Consider the following 23,016-nt stretch of genomic DNA (forward strand, 5'->3'; position numbering starts at 1 on the left):
GCAGAGCGACCCGAGGCTGCGAGGCCCCCAGGCGGAAGGAGAGGGCGGAATCGCTGTGGTCCCTCCTGGCCCTGCCCCGGGCTGGTTCGGCTCAAGGCAGGGGTGCCCACAGCCTCGCACCCAAAGCAGCTTCAAGGCCGGCGGGGAGAAGGCTCTGGGCCCAGACCAGCTACACAAAGCTGCGGTCTCCCCTCCCAGCTGGTGCACAGACACGCGGGGAAGCACAGTGTCCTGGGCACGGTCCTTCACAGCTCGGGGGCCAACCTGGACCTGCCCGCAACCCTACCCCATCCTTCCCAAGGGGCGACGCTGACCTCCCCACCCTGAACCACATCACGCCCGTGACAGGGTTCTAACAAGAACCAGGATCCAATGAGAACACAGCCCCCAAACTCACTCCATCTAAAAGCACGCCAAATTTTAGTCTGGTAAGGAAAAATTCGTGTTTCTGTGCAGCGTGTCTGGGAGGCGTCCGCGTTCCCAGGGCTCAACCTGCCCAAGCCTCGTGCGCCCCGCAGGTCAGCATCCACGTGTTTGGAGCTGGTGCCTGGGTTCCACGTGGACAACAGGGATGTTTCCAACTTGTTTCTTTTCCTACTGAAAGCGCAGGTTTATTCCAGCTTCATCAAGGACGCTAGGACTGGAGGCAAGGTTTTCCCGGCCTCTCACACAGCTGAATTTATAAGAAACAAGTGCAAATCAACCAACCAATGTTTTATGGAAGCTTTTCTACTAACCCAAAGGCATGCTTGAAAAATACACTATTCTTTACAGAAACCTGTTAACTTGAGGGCATCTTCCTTAGTTGTTTTTTTTTTCTTTTTTCCTTTGTGGGATATTCGTAAGTTTAAAACGTATGAGTCCTAACTTTGGTGGCATCTCAGCTAAAATCAAAGAATGCTAAACAGGGAGAATCCAGTGTCGTTGGCTTCTAAAACTGTAATAAAGTAACTTAATACTGTAAAACTGTTTCCTATCACAGACAAACAAGTGATTTCAAGAACTTGCTCTTGATAGCTATTTTAAATCACCATGACTTATTTTACTATGATTCACATAAAATGAATAAAAACTATATATACTGAAATATTCCTAAATTCAAGCTGTAAATCTATGGAATACATTTTCCTATTAAAAACTGTGCAGCTTCTTTATTGATACTAAACATATACAAACCTGAGTAGTCACTGCCACAAACTGGGATTCGTGCCAGGAAGCTTGTGGCGTCTTCTAGACCACAGTCCCGGCAGGCCTGTGATGGGGACAGGTCACCTCACCTTCTAACGAGCAAATGCCTGATACTGGTTCACAACTACCTGGCGGGGCAGCTGGCCAACCAGGAGGGGCGCCGCTGTGTTGGATCAGGACCTGGGCGCCAAGCCAGGGGGCTGCCCCTCATGCTGACAGGAAGAGCCCGTTAGAGGAAACACGGCGGCCTTGCCTGCCCTCTCCTCCAGCTCCCGAATGTGAGTGGGTCAGGGCTGTAAACAGAGGAGGGTCAGCAGGGCTGCAGGCCCACCAGCCAGACTCCATCCCCACCACCCGCCCTGCAGGCTTTATGTACAATACATTCACCACCAACGACAGAAATCATCTTAAAGGCAACATGAAAACTCTGTAAACTGGACCCAGCTCCAAACACATCCAACACGAGTAGTCCCTTCCCCAAACGTATACCTGAGTGCAGCTGCCATGACAGCCCACCAGCACCGCCCCCCCAGGTCAGGATGATCTTCCCTGAACAAGAGTCTCAGGGTCTGGAAAAGCCACCAGAGTCCAGCCCATCTGGTCTCCACTCTCGCCCAGGACCTCGCGAGCAGGTGCGTCGGTGAGGAGGGGCGTCCAGGCTCTGGGACGCACGAAGTGATGCCAATGACGGGAGAGGTGGGTGGGGCTGCGCCCCCCTCCTCCCCATTCTCCACCCTCGTCATATGCAGCTTTCTGTTTCCCTGGGGCTTGTTTCCTCCTTGGACTAGCTCTGAGGGAAGCAAAATAAAGACAATTTAAACAAAATTAACATGTGTTAACTGTTGAGAACAATTAAGCTCAAGCACTCCTCTCCGTCTGGGGAAACAGCCTGATCTGGCTTTGTCAGCCAGTTCTGCTGGAGTGCGGGCTCTGAATCCTGGACCGCCCGACTCACAGCTCAGCCCTGTAGCGCCGAGGACTCCTGCCTCCAGGGAGGCCGGGTCGGGGCAGGGGAGAGACAGCAGGCACGGGCAGCTCAAGGCACGGCGCCCAGCACCGTGCACCAGCCTCTCCCAGATGAAGTAGGTGGGGAGGGTAAAACAGACAAGGGATGGTATCCAAGAAATGCTGGCAGCCAGTCTGGGAAAAGGGAGTTTAAATAATCCCCAAACAGCTGGTGCCGTAAGAACAGGAATAAGGGACTCGCCAGTACGGGAGGGAAGCTGCTTCCGAGGCCCCGTCAGCTGGAGTGCTTGGGCCGGGTCCTCCCCGGCTGCCCACAGGACACAAAGCCCTTTCTGGGGACAGTCTCTGCATCGACAGCAACAAACTCAAGTCCTTACTTCCTGCCACCTGGAAGAATGAGAAGACCTCTGATATTTCATCATTCTGACCTGATCGAGAGGAAGTGTTGGGGGCTTATGTGGTGGCAGCCCCTCCTGTGGCGCTGCTGGTGCCGGCGTCTTTGGGAACGAGGGCCGGGACTGGGCCGGGTGCATCTGCAGTCTAGAGACGTAAGTAAGGAACGGTTAAGAATGAGCGAAGACAGACTCAGTGCAAAGGAAAAAACCTTTAATTGTGAAAAGTCTCACACAGACCCTGCCTTGACTACCCAGGAGATCAACACTACACACTGACACAGGTGCTTCCAAGTGTGGCGGGTGAGAGATGCCTGACACCACCTGTGCAGGACTCCTGACAAAGGTGTGCAATGTGACTCTGAACATGAGAAAACAACGAGAAGAATCCAGGGTCTGGGGCACTCTGACAGCAGAAGTGGCCTCCGGACTTTGAAAAACAAAGAAAGCAAAGCCAACGTTGTAAATTAAGAGACTACACAGGCACAGCAACCGAACTAGATCCATGAACCTCGAATGGATCCTGAATGGGGAAAAAAATCAAAAAGAAGCAGAGCTACAAGGACACTCTGCGGACAACTGAAGAAATCCAATAAGGCCTCCATCAGACCAGCTGACGCTACTTCCTTTGCTGGGGTAATGGCCTGGGGCTGCGCTCCAGGAGGACAGAGACAAAGATAAGACAAGAAACATAACAGGTATTCAGAGAGGCCTAAAGCAAATGCGGAAAGGTCTTCTGAGGCTGGCCCTGGGAGGGACACTCGGGTTCTTAAGGTGGACGGTGCTGGTTTTATGGTGAGGCTTTTTCAAGACTTTTGACTTGAAAACTTCCTGGATGACAGATTACCCGGGTGGGTCTATCAGAATTCTCATGGGGACAGTAATGTAACTTGCCCTAGCTCTGGATAAACCTAGTTTTTTCATTCAGTGTTACAGGAAGAAATGAGAGGCAAGGAGTAAGCCTGGGACACCACCTGTGACCGCCCACCCCAGGTCTGAGACCCCTTCACCCAGGTGACAGCCTCTGCCTACAGCTCCCAAACGCTGGCCATCAGGTGTCCAAAATCTAACTGAACGGTCACTTAAATGCCAATTCACTTTCACGAGGGAAAAAAACACCACAGACAAAACTGGACTCCAAAGCTAGCACCTTCCCAGTAAGTCCCCAGCACCCACAACCCACATGCTCTTCCCGCGCCCACACCACGCACACCACCTTCATTACCAAGGCCGTTTTTCTTTGTTAAAACTACCATCTACTCTTTTTTCCCCTAGAAAACAGCACTCTGTGCAGCCTTACCCGGACGGTCTGTACATCTCCTGGAAAGGCACCCTCACCCCACTTCCAGGGCCCATCTGTTCCATCATCACAGCCTGGAAGTGGCCCAGGCCCTCTTCTGGATAGCGGTAGAGGGGGCACTCAGGGGACAGGCCATTGGGCTGGGCCACCACTGGGCGGTGAGGTGGGTGAGCAGCCGTGGGGGAGGAGTAAGCCCTGGGCTGGAAATGCCCGGCCGGCCGCTGCGGCGGGTAAGGAGGCCCCGCGTGCAGCATCACCCCGTGCGGAGGGCAAGCAGACGAACCGAAGCCCACCCCCGAGCTCAGCGGTGCAGGGGGCGTTCCGTAGAGATACTCGCTGGCTGACAGCGAACTCTGCCGCTTGGTAGCTGCATTGTGGTTGTCCAGATCTAAAAATTCTTTGGGACTCTCTGGCCTCTCCATAGACTCATCCTGCTTCTCCTCTGGGCCGGGATTCTGCCCATCAGCTGTCTTGGCGACCACGGTGTCCACCCGCGTGGGGGAAGTTAAGGCAGCGCTCAGTGCCTCGCAGCCCTGCAGCCCAGCCCCAACGCTCTTATCGAGGAAGAGGGGCCTGGCAGGGGCAGGCTGAGCCGGCGGGGGCCCGCTCGGGCTTCCCGGGGCAGGGAGGTGTCTCTGCCAGTCTGAAAAGCCCTGTGGACACGAGTAATAAGGAGTCCGCGGGTAGTGATGGTAGGAAGGCTGAGGTGGCGGCTGGTAGGGGTACCTCATTCCCTGGTGGGGGCGGTACCGGGGGAAGACTCCAGAATGAGGGTCGTGGGACGGAAACGCCCGAGGGGGAAAAGGCTGAGGGTGCGGGGCTGAGGGCTTGCCCCCCATCACAGGGCCCACAGCCTGCAGGCCTGGGCCGACGTGGTACCGTGCAGTGGAGCTGGGGTACTCCAGGCCAGGCGCATACAGGGGGGCGCACGTGGGCTCGGCGGGTGGCATGGCCTCTGGTGGCGCTCTGCCCTTGCCCTCGGACCCACACGGGGAGGCTTCCACCCTCAGTCCGTTTTCAGGCAGTGCCCCCGGGTCAGCTAGGGCACACCCCTGGGCGGCTGCGCCTGCGAAGCCGCTCCCCGAGAGCCAGGCGCCCCTGCCCGCGCTCACTGGGCAGCTGTCTCCAGGCTCCGAGGACTCGCGCCTGAGCTCTGGGCCATCCGAATCCCTTCCCTGGGGCGAGCTCCGCCTGGCACAGTCGGCCTGCAGTGGGGGCGCGGGGTGAGGTAGCTGCTTGAGGAACGCCCCCTCCAAAGCACCAACACTGGCTGGTTTCTCCTCGAGCCCAGGCAAGGGATCTGCTGCAAGAAAAACGGAGACAAAGTTGCGCCTCGGGAGCTGAAACCTCAGCATATGATGGGCAGTCAGACAATGTGGACGTGGGGCCCCGGTGGCGACACCCTGATTCCCCCAACCCAGACCAGGGCTAAGGCTCTGCAGCTCCTGCAAGATCTGCCAGAGGCCTCGCGATCCCTTCCGCACTAGCAAGGGTGTGCAATCCGTGTGCCCAACTCCAAGGACATGTGAAACATGGACGGAGGGCGCGCTGGCGCTGGAACTGCAGGCCTGGTTGGGAGGCTGTGGCCTGACAGTGAGAAAGAGGGACCCGGCATGAGGACACCAGGAATGCCGGAACCCGACCTCTGCCGTCAGGACACCCGCCCCAAGGGAGTAGGGACTAGGTTCTGTTCCCCACCACACACTCAGTCATTCACACAAAACGGGGCTCAATCAGTATTTGCTGAATGGATGAAAATACACGTCTTGTCTGGACATCTTGAAAACAGGATGCCGACAGTGTTAACACTCAAAAGGCACCTTCAGCATATTACAGAAATTTAATAAACAATCAAACTAAATTACTAGACTCAATTGCTTAATTACAAACTCAGAATTCTTTTCCTTGCTATTGTGTTTAGCCATAAACACGTCTTATTATTATGATCTCTGAGGTAGGGCAGAGTTGTTGCCCAGAGGTGGTCACAATACGATTCTGGTGAGAGCTTAAGGACAAGATCAAGAATTCATGACTTTTAAGATCAACTAGGATCACAGGCTCCTGATAAACTAATGCTGGCTTTAAAGATCAAAGGTACAAGCTATACAATGATAATGAAAATGTGCACCTTTCAACATTCAGTCAACATAAAACACGGCAACACCTCACACCACACACAAAAATAAACAAGTGGGACCTAATGAAACTTACAAACTTTTGTACAGCAAAGGAAACCATAAACAAAACGAAAAGACAACCTATGGACTGGGAGAAAATATTTGCAAATTATGCGACCAACAAGGGCTCAATTTCCAAATATACAAACAGCTCATACAACTCAACATAAAAACAAACCAATCAAAAAATGGGTACAAGACATAAATTGACATTTCTCCAAAGAAGACATACAGATGGTCAAGAGGCGCCTGAAAAGATGCTCAACATCACTACTTATTTGAGAAATGCAAATCCAAACTACAAAGAGGTATCACCTCACACTGGTCCAAATGGCCATCATTGAAGAGGTCTACCAATAATAAATGCTGGACAGGATGTGGGGAAAAGAGAACCCTCCTACACTGCTGGTGGGAATGTAAATTGATGCAACCACTATGGAGAACGGTATGAAGGTTCCTTAAAAAACTAAAAATAAAGTTAACGTATGATCCTGCAATCCCACTCCTGGGCATATATCTGGAGACAACCATAATTCGAAAAGACACATGCACCCCAATGTTCGCTGCAGCACTATTTACAATAGCCAAGACACAGAAGCAACCTAAATGTCCATCGACAGATGAATGACTAAAGAAGATGTGGTATGTGTACACAATGGAATACTACTCGGCCGTAAAAAAGAATGAAATAATGCCATTTGCAGCAACATGGATGGACCTAGAGATTGTCACACTAAGTGAAGTCAGAGAAAGACAAATACCATATGATATCACTTACATGTGGAACCTATAATATGACACAAATAACGTTATCTATGAAACAGAGTCACAGACATAGAGAACAGATGTGGCTGCCAAGTGCGAGGGGAAGTGGGGGATAGATGGATTGGGAGTTTGGGATTAGCAGATGCAAATTATTACATACAGGACAGATGAACAACAAGGTCCTACTGTATAGCACAGAGAATATATCCTGTGATAAACCATCATGGGAAAGAATGTATTTATTTGTGTAACTGAATCACTGCTGTATAGCAGAAATTAATACAACATTGTAAATCAATTACACTTCATTAAGATAATAAAACGCAAACAAAACAAACAAAAATCCATGGCAACTAACAGACAGACTGCTCCAAGGTTTGGTCCTGGGACTTTTCCTCCAAAGCTGTGAATTCCAGACATGTCTGAAATCAATACTGGAAAATTTTGCTAAAGCTGGTATTCACGGAACGGGGCTTTCCTCCAAAGAAACACTAAATGGAAGTTTGAGTTCTAGGTCCACCCCCAACTTTACATGGAATCGTCATCATATTTTGCACAAGTCCAGGTGTCCCCCACTCTCTCACATGCAACACAGGCTAGATGTCTATCCCGGAAACAAGCATTGATCACACAGAGCAGTCCTGTCACCTTTCTCCTGCAGTTTTACGTTTACTCGCTTAAATGGCATTTCTGAGAAACCCCTTCAAGACTGGCTGCTCTCACTAACTACCCTTCATTCCCAGCGGCACAGATACGCACCCGAGGAGAGCAGAACGGAGAGGACTGGACGTGAAGTAAAACACTGGAAATGTATTTCCCATGGGTAACTTTCAGCACAGCAATTTTTAAGTGGGGCTGGATAATGCAGGGGTTGAGGACACGAGCGCTGGACCCGGTGCGTCTGGTTCAAACCCCAGGACCCACCCAACCATCCCTGTCCCCAGAACTAGATGAAGGCAAATAACCGTCTTTGTGCCTTGGAATTTCTATCTATAAAAACGACGATGATAATAAAAGCTCCCTCAAAGGCTTGCTCTGAGAATTCAGAGGGTCATTATGGGTAAAAGTCTCAAAAAGAGTGCCTGGTACAGTAAGCACTGCCCCTGTGCAGCGATGGTCATCACAAAAATCCTTCTGACCAGGACTGGCTCAACCCAGCGTAATTTAAGGAAAAGAGGCTGGAGGCCAGTCTACATCTTGTACAACAGTCTGTGTTAAAAGGTGAGTCATTTTGAGTTCAGTGTCCTGTGTGGAGCTTCAGTGCACGTCCTGAGCTGAAGTGTCGGCTCAGCCATTTCACGAGGAACTCTGGTCTGAAGGGCCGGTGGCAAGGCCTCTGCATGGGGCCCGCTATGAGCAAGTGAATCAGACCAATAAGCACAAAGGGAAAAAGGTGGATGGGCTAGGCGTGAAGTGAGGTGGCCAGATTTATGTCCTTTCCAGACAAAATGGGGATCCTCTCTAGCAACAGGAGGTGTGAAGAGAGAGGACCTTCAAGATGGCAGAGGAGTAAGACATGGAGCTCACCTTCCTCTCCACAAATATATCAAAAAATACATCTACATGTGGAACAACTTGTGCAGAATAACTACTGAATGCTGGCAGAAGACGTCAGACTTCCCAAAAGCCGTGTGGCCGACAGGGTCTTCGTGCTCTGGCCAGCTGTCAGGCCTGAGCCTCTGAGGTGGGAGAGCCAGGTTCCGGACACTGGACCACCAGACCTCCAGGCCCCAAGTAGCATCCACCAGCGAGAGCTCTCCCAGAGATCTCCATGTCAACACTAAGACCCAGCTCCACTCAACGACCAGATAGCTCCAGTGCTGGACACACTATGCCAAACAACTAGCAAGACAGGAACACAACCCCACCCATTAGCAGAGAGGTTGCCTAAAATCATAGTAAGGTCACAGACACCCCAAAACACACCACCGGATGCAGTCCTGCCCACCAGAAAACAAGATCCACCCTCAACCACCAGAACACAGGATGGAAAAAGATATTCCATGCAGACGGAAATCAAAAGAAAGCTGGAGTAGCAATTCTCATATCACACACAAGAGACTTTAAAATAAAGACTATTAGAAGAGACAAAGAAGGACACTACATAATGATCAAGGGATCGATCCAAGAAGATGTAACAATTGTAAATTTTATGCACCCAACACAGAGCACCTCATTACATAAGGCAAATGCTAACAGCCATAAAAGGGGAAACTGACAGTAACACAATCATAGTAGGGGACTTTAACACCCCACTTTCACCAATGGACAGATCATCCAAAATGAAAATAAATAAGGAAACACAAGCTTTAAATGACACATTAAACAGGATGGACTTAATTGCTATTTATAGGACACTCCATCCAAAAACAACAGAATACACTTTCTTCTCAAGTGCTCATGGAACATTCTCCAGGATAGCTCATATCTTCGGACACAAATCAAGCCTCAGTAAGTTTAAGAAAACTGAAATCGTATCAAGCATCTTTTCCGACCACAACGCTATGACACTAGATATCAATTACAGGAAAAGATCTGTAAAATATACAAACACAAACACACGGAGGCTAAACGATACGCTACTAGATAACCAAGAGATCAATGACGAAATCAAGAGAAAATCAAAGGACACCCAGGAACAGGGCTGCCCTGGGGGCGCAGTGGGCGAGAGTCCGCCTGCCGATGCAGGGGACGCGGGTTTGTGCCCCGGTCCGGGAGGATCCCGCATGCAGCGGAGCGGCTGGGCCCGGGAGCCATGGCCGCTGAGCCTGCGCGTCCGGAGCCTGTGCTCCGCGACGGGAGAGGCCACAACAGTGAGAAGCCCGCGTACCGCAAAAAGAAAAGAGAAAAAAAAAAACACAAACAAATGACAATGAAAACACGATGACCCAAAACCTATGGGATGCAGCAAAAGCAGTTCTAAGAGGGAAGTTTACAGCAATACAATCCTACCTCAAGAAACAAGAAAAATCTCAAATAAACAACCTAACCTTACACCTAAAGCAATTAGAGAAAAAAGAACAAAAAAAATCCCCAAAGTTAGCAGAAGGAAAGAAATCATAAAAATCAGATCAGAAATAAATAAAAAAGAAATGAAGGAAACAATAGCAAAGATAAATACAACTAAAAGCTCATTTTTTGAGAAGATAAACAAAATTGATAAACCATTAGCCAGAGTCATCAAGAAAAAAAGGGAGAAGACTCAAATCAGTAGAATTAGAAATGAAAAAGGAGAAATAACAACTGTCACTGCAGAAATACAAAGGATCATGAGAGATTACTGCAAGTAACTATATGCCAATAAACTGGACAACCTGGAAGAATGGACAAATTCTTAGAAAAGCACAACCTTCCGAGACTGAACCAGGAAGAAACAGAAAATATAAACAGACCAATCACAAGCACTGAAATTGAAACTGTGATTAAAAATCTTCCATCAAAGCCCAGAACCAGATGGCTTCACAGGTGAATTCTATCAAACATTCAGAGAAGAGCTAACACCTATCCTTATCAAACTCTTCCTAAATATAGCAGATGGAGGAACACTCCCAAACTCATTCTACGAGGCCACCATCACCCTGATACCAAAACCAGACACACGTCACAAAAAAAGAAAACTACAGGCCAGAATCTCTGATGAACATAGATGCAAAAGTCCTCAACAAAATACCAGCAAACAGAATCCAACAGCACATTAAAAGGATCATACACCATGATCAAGTGGGGTTTATCCCAGGAATGCAAGGATTCTTCAATATATGCAAATCAATCAGTGGGATACACCATATTAACAAATTGAAGGATAAAAACCGTATGATCAGAAAAAGATGCAGTAAAAGCTTTTGACAAAATTCAACACCCATTTACGATAAAAACTCTCCAGAAAGTAGGCATAGAGGGAACCTACCTCAACATAATAAAGGCCATATATGACACACTCACAGCCAACATCGTTCTCAATGGTGAAAAACTGAAACCATTTCCTCTAAGATCAGGAACAAGACAAGGTTGTCCACTCTCACCATTACTGAACATAGTTTTGGAAGTTTTAGCCACAACAGAGAAGAAAAAGAAATAAATGGAACCCAAATCGGAAAAGAAGTAAAACTGTCACTGTCTGCAGATGACATGATACTACAGATAGAGATCCTACAGATGCTACCAGAAAACTACTAGAGCTAATCAATGAATTTGGTAAAGCAGCAGGATACAAAATTAATGCACAGAAATCTCTTGCACTCCTATACACTAATGATGAAATATCTGACAGAGAAATTAAGGAAACACTTTCATTTGTTACTGCAACAAAAAAGAATAAAATACCTAGGAATGAACCTACATAAGGAGACAAAAGACCTTATGACAAAAATTACGGATGACACAAACAGACGGAGAGATATACCATGTTCTTGGATTGCAAGAATCAATATTGTGAAAATGACTATACTACCCAAAGCAATCTACAGATTCAATGCAATCCCTAGCAAACTACCAATGGCATTATTCACAGAACTAGAACAAAAAATTGCACAATTTGTATGGAAGCACAAAAGAGCCCGAACAGCAAAAGCAATCTTGTGAAAGAAAAACGGAGCTGGAGGAATCAGGCTCCTGGACTTCAGACTATACTACATAGCTACAGTAATCAAGACAGTATGGTACTGGCACAAAAACAGAAATATAGGTCAATGGAAAAGGACAGAAAGCCCAGAGATAAACCCACGCACATTTGGTCACCTTATCTTTGATAAAGGAGGCAAGAATATACAATGCTTAAAAGACAGCCTCTTCAATAAGTGGTGCTGGGAAAACTGGACAGCTACATGTGAAAGAATGAAATTAGAACACTCCCTAACACGGTACACAAAAATAAACTCAAAATAGATTAAAGACTTAAATGTAAGGCCAAACACTATAAAACTCTTAGAGGAAAACATATGCAGAACACTCTGACATAAATCAGAGCAAGATCCTTTTTGACCCACCTCCTAGAGAAACGGAAATAAAAACAAAAATATACAAATGGGACCTAATAAAACTTAAAAGCTTTTGCACAGCAAAGGAAACCATAAACAAGACGAAAAGACAACCCTCAGAATAGGAGAAACTATTTACAAATGAAGCAACGGACAAAGGATTAATCTCCAAAATGTACAAGCAGCTCATGCAGCTCAATATCAAAAAAAACAAACAACCCAACCCCAAAATGGGCAGAAGACCTAAACAGACATTTCTCCAAAGAAGATATACAGATTGCCAACAAACACATGAAAGGTGCTCAACATCGCTAATCACTTGAGAAATACACATCAAAACTACAATGAGGTATCACCTCACACCGGTCAGAATGACCATCATCAAAAAAATCTACAAACAGGGCTTCCCTGGTGGCGCAGTGGATGAGAGTCCGCCTGCCGATGCAGGGGACACGGGTTCGTGCCCCGGTGTGGGAAGATCCTACATGCCGCAGAGCGGCTGGGCCCGTGAGCCATGGCCGCTGAGCCTGCACGTCCGGAGCCTGTGCTCCGCAACGGGAGAGGCCACAACAGTGAGAGGCCCACGTACCGCAAAAAAAAAAAAAAATCTACAAACAATAAATGCTGGAGAGGTTGTGATGAAAAGGGAACCCTCCTGCACTGTTGGTGGGAATGTAAACTGATACAGCCACTAGGGAGAAGAGTAGGGAGGTTTCTTAAAAAACTAAAAACAGAACTACCATACGACCCAGCAATCCCACTACCGGGCATAAACCCTGAGAAAACCATAATTCAAAAAGAGTCATGTACCATAATGTTCATTGCAGCACTGTTTACAATAGCCAGGACATGGAAGCAACCTAGGCGTCCATCGACAGATGAATGGGTAAAGAAGATGTGGCACATATATACAGTGGAATGTTACTCAGCCAAAAAAAGAAACGAAATTGAGTTATTTGTAGTAAAGTGGATGGACCTAGAGTCTGTCCTACAGAGTGAAGTAAGTCAGAAAGAGAAAAACAAATACTGTGTGCTAACACATATATATAGAATCTTAAAAAAAAAAAAGGTTCTGAAGAACGTAGGGGCAGGACAGGAACAAAGACGCAGACGTAGAGAATGGACTTGAGGACACAGGGAGGGGGATGGGGAAGCTGGGACGAAGTGAGAGAGTGGCATGGACATATACACACTACCAAATGTAAAACAGCTAGCTAGTGGGAAGCAGCCGGAAGCAGCCGCATAGCACAGGGAGATCAGCTCGGTGCTTTGTGACCCCCTAAAGGGGTGGGATAGGGAGGGTGGGAGGGAGATGCAAGAGGGAGGGGATATGGGGACATATGTATATGTATAGCTGGTTCACTTTGTTATACAGCAGAAACTAACACACCATTGTAAAGCAATTATACTCCAATAAAGATGTTAAAAAAAAAAAAAAAGGTGAGTGCTTAATTGACAGCTTAGAGAGCCAAAGGGCAGATGAAGGTGAGCCTGAGATTTACCTCGGCCGTTCTCAGGCTCCAGTGTTTCCCTGCTGTCCTGTGTCCGCCCAGGGTCCCCCGAGGCAGGCTTGGGGGCCGCCACGCCCACTGGGGGGAAAGGGCCAGGCGCAGGGGGCGGCACGGGTTGGCGGGGGCGGTAAGGCATGCCTGCCGGGCACCCCCGCGAGGAGAGCTGCTGCATGGCGAGCATCTCTGGGCTGTCCAGCATGGAGTCCCCGCCCTGCATTCCCCGCAGGGCCTGGGCCGGTGCTCCAAAGAGAGAACCTTGCGTTGGTGCTGGAGGGGGCTGGAACCGATGTCCACCAGGTTTACAGGGTGGTCGCATGTACCCCGAAGAAGGAACTCCGTGAGGTAGGAAGCCTGATTGTTCTGGCCACTGGTTTGGGGGGAGGGGTGCTCTCATCACTCGGGAATCTATCATGTGACCCAGAGTGCGAGGCTGGTGAGAGGGTCCTGGCACCATGGGGGGCTTCTCATCTGGCCCCAAGGGTCCTGGATTTGTAGCACCGTGATTCCCATTCCAGACTGCAGAGTGTACTCGACTCAGGTACTTGTAGGATCGGTACATGTGGCTGGGAGGGATTTCTGAACTCTCAGGAAAGGCTGGGGGTCGGGCCGGAGCCCCACCGTGCCTGGGAGGGATAAAGCCTGGCTGGAAATGAGCTGGAGGATACATAGTCCCCTCCTGGCTGGGGCTGCTCATCTGCCCGAGCAGCGAGGGTCCAGGACGCGATCCCATGTCAGCAAGGGGCGCTAGGCCCCCGCACACCGGCTTCTCGTCGGGGGGGCCTCGGTGATGGTTAATTCCAGCTGGAGGCTGGCAACAAGAAAAGAGATGTGCTTACCACAAGGTAATGGGAAATTACAAGTCCAATTTAACCTGGGGAGAGACTGTATTTCTGAAACGCACCTTTGTACCTGTGCATGCTGAGCCGTTTGCTTACCTGCACTGCTAAAGGCTGGGGATGCTGTCCAGGCCCGCCGGGGTGCGGCTCTGGGGCTCCAGAGGAGACACGGATGGTGGCAGGATCCGACCCTCGGAGAGGACAAAACGTTCCCTGTCCTGCTGGCCTCTGGAGGGCACGGAGCAAAGGCAAGAAGAAGAAGAGAAGAGGCACACCCTTCGCATCCGGAAGACGAATGTCCTGCTGGAGGACAAGGCCGCCACCTGCTCTGTGCGCACACTCACCACAGGAGGGCCCAGAGCAGGGGCTTCCCGTCCTTGTCTCTCCCCAGAGCCGCCTCCGCCAGTGTTCTCCCCAACTGCTCCCCTCGTGAAGGGTTCACTTACATACTGTATGTACCTCTGTGCCTTGAACTTAAAAGGGGTTAATAATGCCCGTGCTGAGAATGTGTGGTTCAAATGATTTCGAAAAAGAAGGATTTAAAATAAAGGAAGGATAAAGGAAGGGCAGACAGGGAGAAGAGACCACCCATAAGCAGGACACCATGTTGGGAGAGGATCTACTGAGAAGGCTTCACGCCCCGCCCCAGCCCTCAACCAGGGGAACCCACGATGGGACAAAGCTGCTCCTCACCAGCTGGCTTGCGAGGGGCGCCTGGCTGGGTCCACCGTAATGCAGGGGTCCAGGGAGGCTGCGGCTGCTCGGGATGCCCACCTCGCCAGGGGGCTGCGCAGAGCCGCGGCTCTCACCGGCCGCAGAGGATGCAGCGCGGCGCCCAGGGGGCAGCGACTTCCCCCCGTTCTCCGCAGGCTGCTGCTTCCGGCCAGGCGCCTCCGAGTCCCGGGAGCGGGTGCACACGTGGCTGCGTGCAGCCCGACCACGCCTCTTCTCCCGCTTCTCCTCCTCTCTGACCCAGAATTCTTCGTCCGTGTCCCCATCCTCACCAGGAAAATGCTTCAGCATTGCGCGGTGGAAGCACCTCTCCAGGTTGTCCGACATCTTGGTGTACTCTGCGGGGGACCGAGGCCTGAGCCCCACTGGGCAGGCCCCCAGACCTCCGCCCACAAACATGCAACGGGGCAGCCCCGGGCTCGACTGCGCGGCTGCCTGGGCTGCAGCGCTTCCTATGTTGTAGGGCTATGGACACGAGACCAGAACAAGAAACCAGTACACGGTTTTCTGGCCTCCAGCCTGTGTGGCTGGGACAGTGAGCCCAGTACCCCAAACCGGTAAAAATTGAATTCTTTAATGCCAAACCGCAGAAACATTAAGTACAATCACTGAATCCGTCTAGTAAAAAAAAGAAGGCATCGTGAGCTCCAGTTTCAGCACCTGGCGCGACACGGGCTGTGTCATCAGAGGTCTGCTGTGTGATGCAAAGGTGGCTGACGGTGGGGGCCGAGGACAAATAGACCCAGGCGGGCCTGGGGGAAGACGAGGACCCGGGCCGCCAGCCACCGCTGCCCCTCTGGCCAGGTGGGGCGGGACAGGGCCCGGCACGCCCATCCCACAGCGTTAACACACATTCTCCTGATGGTCCCCAAGGAAGGTCTGAATCTCTGGAAGGTGTGTTTCTAAACGAGGGGGCGCGTTGCTCTTGGTCCTACTGGTGTGCCAGTGTGCGTCCACAGCCACCCCTCTTGTACTTACCGCTACTTTCCCCGTTATATTTTCGACAGTTCCTGAACATAGTCTTCATGTCATTCACAAACTCCTCCTTGGAACAGTATAAACCTCCATTCAGTTTCTTCTCCATGCTTGAAATATCCATGGGGACCTACAACAGGACACGTTAATTATCACAGGCTGGAGAACACAGCATCCTGCAGGTCCTGCGAGGCGGAGCGATCACAGCATTAGGAGCTGCTCAGAAGCCTGGGGTGCACCCAGCAGCCCTGACCCTTGAGGGGCAGCAGGTGAACGTACACACAGCAACACAGACCACTAAGGATGCCCACACCACAGTCGCGCACAGCTGACAAGGCCACCTCTACCTTGATAATCTGGTAATAGTTAGGGGCATACGATTCATCCACTGGTTCCAAAAAGGGCCAGGAATCCTTGTGAGCCTTCACCACGTCCAGAACTGAGGGCCAAAGAGGAGAGCTGGGTTAACACACCGACGTGGGAACACACTTAGGCAGAACACGGGAGCTGAGTGTGGGAACTGACCTTTGTACATGGCAGTGAAATCGTCGTCCAGCTCAAAGCTGTAAATCAGAAAAGAAGAGATTAGCGGTAGCTGAGACCACCTTCTCTCCTCGGAGCTCTTGCTCCAACCTCACACGCAGCTCACTTGCGCCCAGGTTTGGAACAGTCCCAGTACACCTTTGTTAAGGAAAGTCTGTAACACTGAGAACGCTCCTGACAATGCGACGAGGATGAGGGCCAGCATACGTCAGCCGAACAGGACCACCACCTTTTCCATCTACAAAATGATGGTTGCGTGAAACTCATTTATGATTCTGTAACGTTCGTGATTTAATAGCACACTCTTCGCCAGGTTTTACTCTACTCTAGGAAGTACTTCTGTGATCTAAAGAATAATAACCCAGCAAGTCAGACAGCAGCGGAAGGAGCTCACGAGCACTGGCCACGACCCCCACAGAGGGCTGTTCTAAGGACACGACGAGGCAGGCTTGGGGCCACTCAACACTCACGGGTCTCTCGTCCTCTTCTCTTCCCGCGGAGGGGAGGGAGGGTCCAAGTGGGACAACTCGGGGGGGAGCGCCTTGCCCTGAGCCAGCAGCCAGGCCCTCTCTTCCCTGAGCTTCCTTCTCTTGGCGCGATCTGCGTGAACACAAAGCACAGGTGCGTCGGGCTCCAGAGGGGCAGACGTCTGTTCTGAGAGGAGGAAACAGATCACCAAACGCTGACTTCTGCTCCCTTTGAGTCCTCTCTTTGCTAATTCGGATGGTGCTAGAGATGCAATGCTTTGTGGACCCACTTCCTCCTAGTCCTACCAAGTTCAGGTCGGGGGGTGAGGGAGGAAGGCGGCCCCGGACGGGGACGGGGAAGACCAAGAGAGAAGGAAAGCAGAATTACAGGGACAGGGAAAAGCAGAGCACTGACTGAGGGTCACCCTCTCGGACAACCCCAAGGCCTTCCTAACTTTCCAGCAAGAAGACAACATCCCCTTTTTAGGACCAGACCTCAATCCAAACACACCCAGGACGGTACAAGCCCATCACAGCTCTCACACCAGCTATCCTTGCTCGGCGGCCACCCCACCCACGGCAGCTGGTGCACCCTTGCCAGTGCAGGAGGAGGGCTCCTGCGAGCGAGGGAAGAAGCCAGCTGGATGGGCCAGGAGCTGGAAGAGGGAGGGCGTTTTCTGGCTCCCAGCTGTGGTCACAAGAAACATACTTGACACTGCACTGCTGGCTTGCCTGGCCCTCGTGCCAGCAGGGCGGAAGAGAGGCAAGGAATGCAGAACACCATCAGAAGGCAAGACCCAACGATGGAGAGAGAGGCCCGGGAAGGTGCCCGGTGGGAGCACGACACAGCCCTAAACGTGCAGACAGCGTGCTCTCCCCAAGCTCCCTCTGCTCCTACTTCATGCTCATTTATAAATAAACTTTTAAGTGTAAGAGAATCTGTATCTGCTTTAATTAATCAGAGGCACTTTGCTATGAACGACGTTCAAAACTGTTTTTTAACAAAGAGAATGATTTCAAGCTTAAAGAAAAGTATAACCAAATTAACGAATATCCGCATACCAAGCTGTCAAACTTTAACATTAGGACTCTGATTCTTTGCATCGTGAGAACCACCCTTTCGAGAGAGGCGCCTTCCCGAGCACGGGTGAGCCCCCCAGGGTCCACGGCAGCAGGGACCTGCCAGGTGCACTGCGGAGCCTTTACAGGCTCACAGCTACTCCTTCACAAGTGACGCAAGCGAGCTACCTCACTCTCACATCGAGGGGGACATTTTTAGCATTTTTTCTATCCTGATACATATGACGTGGAATTCTGATGTTTCTGTTTGCCTTTTCCTGATTGGAATGACACAACGTATTTTCATGTTTATTATCCTCTTCTGTGAATACCCTGCTTATATACTTTGCCTTTTTTCCCTGTGGGTTGTTGGATTCCTAAATGATTTGGAGAAGTGCTTTTAAATAACGTGGATAAGAAGTCTTTATTAAAACTATCTTCTTCCATACCTGATTTGTCTTTTCACTTTGTTTAAGGTGTTTTAGTCATTTGTAAATTTTAAACAATTAATGTCATCGAGTATATCAATCTCCTTCCCCCGTAGTTTATGCTTTTGTTACTTAAATTCTTTCTGTCCCAGCATCTTAAAGACCCTCACCTATGTTTTCTTCAAAAAGCTTTTGGCCTTTAGCCCATCAGGCGGCAATGGTGCTGGCAGCGCCTGGTGAGGAACCAGGTCTGTTTCTGGCTGTTCACTGCCAGGTCTCACTACCCATCTCCAAGCCAGTAACACTCTCCCACATTCACGGCAGCTTTTATTCTGCTATCTGGTAGAATGAGTGTCCTGAACATATCGATTTTTAAAATTATCTTGGCTATACTTGGCCCTCTGCTCTTCTGTATGAATTTCAGGAACATAAAATGATTTATTTAATATTTAACATCAAATACTGAGTCAAGGTCAAACTTACCCACTTGTTCAATAATTTTAAGTTGGTTTGTTCAAATCAAATCCAAAAAGGTCCAGACAGTGCATTTGGTTGGTATGTCTCTTTAATTTAGTGGAATGTGTAACAATGTCCTCTTCCAATTCATCTGGTGGAGAAACTGGGTCATTTTGTCTTGGTAGAATTTCCCACGTTCCGGATTTAGCAAGTGGCATTCTCATCACAGTGTTAATGTGCCCTGTGGTAGTTCTATTGAGGGCCTTTGACCAGACAAACGGTGTGTTTCTTGGCAATGTTATTCCATAGGTGATGCCTGTACTTCCTTTTTCATCACCTCAGCAGACACAATATATGGTTACCTTTTCTTCTGTGGTGTTAAATTCCATTAGTGTTTACCTGATCCTTCCATTATAAAGTTCCTATACTTAAAGATCAAACACAGTTCCAAGATAGAAGTAAACTGTAGAGAAAATTATTTGTGTGATTGTTTTCTCAATAATTCCAAGGTATATACCTAGTAGTACGTGTAAATATATGTGGGACAGAAGTTAACTCAACACATGTAACTGGATGCTTTAGGGCCGAGCAAAAACTCTAGCACGCAGGGCAGGGAGCAAACTACTTTTGTGAAACACACACACGCGCGCGCGCGCGCGCGCGCGCACACACACGCACGCACGCACGCACGCACACACACACACACACACACAGAGTTTTATAGAAACACAGCCCTGCATGGCCGCCAGGGCCCTTCACAGAAAGTTAGCTGACCCCTACTGCAGGGCATTCGGACTCAGCAGTCTCCTGGAAGCTTGGTTGAGGAAAGCTTTGTCTAGATCCACCGTTTCGTTACTTGTTACTCTAATTCTAGTATTTCTGCTAAATTTATTGACCGAATTCTTCTTTTCTCATCAATTATTTTCATATTCAAAATAAAACATAAAGAGGAAACAAAATGCTTCATCCTTCGATTTTTACCAGTTACTGTTTAAAACTTTTATTCCATTCATTTAAACTAAACAGACAGACCAACATAACCCAGTTCTCTCACTTCCCCACCAACACTCTGCCTCCTGTGACCAACGATCTGTTCTCTCTAATGAGCTTTTTTCTTTAGAGATTCCACATATAAAACGGCTCATCCTGTGCTTGTCTTTCTCTGACTTATTTCACTTAGCATAATGCCCTCTAGGCCCACTCATGTTGTGGCAGATGGCAGGATTTCACGCTTTTTTTTAATGGCTAAACATTACTCCATTGTGTGTGCACCAACTCTTCTTTATCCATCTAGTGATGCGCACGCACTTAGGTGGCTTCCGTATCTTGACTATTATACATCTTGCTATGAACATGGGTGTACATGTATCTTTTATTATAATTAGTTTTGTTTTCTTCAGATAAACACCCAGAAATGGAATTCCTGGATCATACGGTAGTTCTGTTTTTCGTTTTTTGAGAAACCTCCATAGTGGCTGCACCAGCTTACATTCCCACCAACAGTGCACGAGGTTTTGCTCTAATCCACATCCTCGCCAACACTGGTTATCGCTTGTCTTTTTGATACTAGCCATTCTGACAGGTATGAGGTGGTATCTCATTGTGGTTTTGACTTGACATTGAGCATCTTTTCTATGTCTTCTTGGGGAAAATGCCTATTCGGGCCCTCCTTTTTTTTTTAAAATAAATTTGTTTATTTATTGGTTGCGTTGGGTCTTCGTTGCTGCACACGGGCTTTCTCTCGTTGTGGTGAGCAGGGGCTACTCTTCGTTGCAGTGCGCGAGCTTCTCATTGCCGTGGTTTCTCTTGCTGCAGAGCACGGGCTCTAGGCACATGGGCTTCAGTAGTTGTGGCACGTGGGCTCAGTAGTTGTGGCTCATGGGCTCTAGAACACAGGCTCAATTGTTGTGGTGCACGGGCTTACTTGCTCCGCAGCACGTGGGATCTTCCTGGACCAGGGATCAAACTCATGTCCCCTGCGTTGGCAGGTGGATTCGTAACCGCTACGCCACAAGGGAAGTCCCAAGGTCCTCCATTTTTTAATTGGATTGTTTGGGCTTGGTGGTTTTGTTTTTTGGGGGGATTTTTGCTATTGACTTGTATAAGTTCTTTCCCTGCTTGGGGTATTAAGACTTTATTAGGTATATGATTTGCAAATATCTTCCCCCAATCAGTAGGTTGTCTTTTCATTTTGTGTATGGTTTCCTTTGCTGTGCAGAAGCTATTTCGTTTGCTGTAGGCCCACTTGTTTATTTCTGCTTTTGTGGCTTTTGCCTTTGTAGTAAGATCCAAAAAACCATCGCCAAGACAGATGTCAAGAAGCTTACTGCCTATGTTTTCTTCCAGGAGTTTTATGGTTTCAGGTGTTACATTCAAGTCTGTATGTCATTTTGAGTTAATTTTTGTGTATGGGGTGAAGCAGTGGTCCAGTTTTGTTTGTTTTTTTTTTTTTTGGCTGTACCAGGTCTTAGTTGAAGCCAGTGGGCTCCTTAGTTGTGGCACGTGAACTCTTAGTTGCAGCATGCATGTGGGATCTAGAGTTCCCTGACCAGGGAGGGATCGATCCTGTGTTCACTGTGTTGGAAGGCAGATTCTTAACCACTGCACCACCAGGGAAGCCCCGGTGGTCCAGTTTTTCCAAAACCATTTATTGAAGAGACTGTCATTTCTGCATTGTATATTCCTGGACTGGTCCTAGACTTTTGTTTGTAGGAAGGTTTTCTTGATGACCAATTCAATCTCCTTACTAGTAATTAATCTGTTATGGTTTTCTATTTCATCATGATTCAGTCTTGGTAAGTTGTATGTTTCCAGAAATTTATCCATTTCTTCTAGGTTGTCCAGTTTGTTGGCAATGTTAACTGTTCTCAGTAGTCTCTTACGATCCTTTGTATCTCTCTGGCACCAGCTGTAATATCTAGTGTTCACTTCTGATTTTATTTATTGGAGTCCTCTTTTTTCTTGTGAGTCTAGCTAAAGGTCTGTCAGTTTTGTTCATCTTTTCAAAGAATCACCTCTTGGTTTCATTGATCTTTTCTATTCTTTTTAGTTTCCGTTTCATTTATTTTTGCTACGATCTTTATTTCCTTCCTTCTAACTGTGGGATTTTTATGTTCTTCTTTAGCTGGTTCCTTGAGGTGTAAAGTTGGTTTGTGTATTTGAGACTTTACTTTTTTCTTGAGGTAGGCATTTATCAAAACTTTCTTCTTAGAACTGCTTTTGCCGCATCCCATAATTTTTGGTATGTTACATTTTCATTTTTGTCTTAAGGTATTTTGATTCTCTTTTGGATATTCTTTTACCCATTGGTTGTTCAGGAGCACATTGTTTAATCTCCCCATGTTTGTGAATTTTCCAGTTTTCTTCGTGTTATTAATTTCTAGTTTCATACCAGTGTGAATGGAAAATATTTCCATCCTATTAAATTTATTAAGATTTTTTGGTGGCCTAACGTTTCATCTATCTTGGAAACGTTCCATGTGCACTTGAAAAGAATGTGGATTCTGTTGCTTCGAGATGGAATGTTCTGCAAATATCTGTTAAGTCCATGTCTATCTGGTCTAACATATAATTTAAGGTTTGTGTTTCCTTATTGATTTTCTGTCTAGATAATCTGTCCATTGATGTCAGTGGGGTATTAAAGTCCCCCACTATTATTGTTTTGCTGTCTATCTCTCCCTACAAGTCTGTTAATATTTGCTTTATATATTTACATACTCTTCTGCTGGGTGTATAAATACTGGCAAATGTTATATCTTCTTGAAGACTGACCCCTTTTTCAATATAGATAGCTCCTCTCGATCTCTTACTACAGTCTTCATTTTGAAGTTTATTCTGTCTTATATATGGACAGCTACTCCAGATTTTCTTGTGGTTTCCATCTGCATGGGTATCTTTTTCCATCCCTTCACTTTAGTCTGTGTGTGTCCTTACATCTAAAGTGAGTTTCTTGTAGGCAGAATATAGATGGATCTTGTTTTTTCTTTATCCATTCAGCCACTCTGTGTCTTTTGACAGGAGAATTCAGCCCATTTACATTTAAAGTAACTATCAGTAGGTATGTACTTATCACCATTCTGCTAACTGCTTTGTGGCTGCTTTTGTAGTTTGTTTCTTTCTTCTCTTGCTCCCTTCCTTTGTGGTTTGATAACTATTTTTAGTGATATGCTTATAATCCATTTCTCTTTATCGTGTATTTACTGTAGGTTTTTGCGTTGTGGTTACCATGAGGCTTACATATAATAA

The 23,016-nt window shown here is 48.1% G+C and overlaps 1 protein-coding gene across 1 annotated transcript in view; it reads right to left on the reverse strand.

Annotated features, from left to right (window-relative positions):
- Nucleotides 1-248: 248 nt before the first annotated feature.
- CECR2 (CECR2 histone acetyl-lysine reader) overlaps nt 249-23,016 on the reverse strand; it is a 156,007-nt gene continuing 133,239 nt past the window's right edge. The window contains 10 exon segments of the mRNA XM_060026017.1: nt 249-1,978; nt 2,583-2,694; nt 3,847-5,149; nt 13,267-14,083; nt 14,211-14,339; nt 14,805-15,181; nt 15,822-15,948; nt 16,166-16,257; nt 16,344-16,381; nt 16,832-16,961. Of these exon segments, the coding sequence (XP_059882000.1) occupies nt 1,973-1,978; nt 2,583-2,694; nt 3,847-5,149; nt 13,267-14,083; nt 14,211-14,339; nt 14,805-15,181; nt 15,822-15,948; nt 16,166-16,257; nt 16,344-16,381; nt 16,832-16,961 (3,131 nt within the window). The 3' untranslated portion in view covers nt 249-1,972.

The sequence above is a fragment of the Delphinus delphis genome, chromosome 11 (assembly GCF_949987515.2).
Source record: "Delphinus delphis chromosome 11, mDelDel1.2, whole genome shotgun sequence".
Lineage (NCBI taxonomy): Eukaryota > Metazoa > Chordata > Mammalia > Artiodactyla > Delphinidae > Delphinus > Delphinus delphis.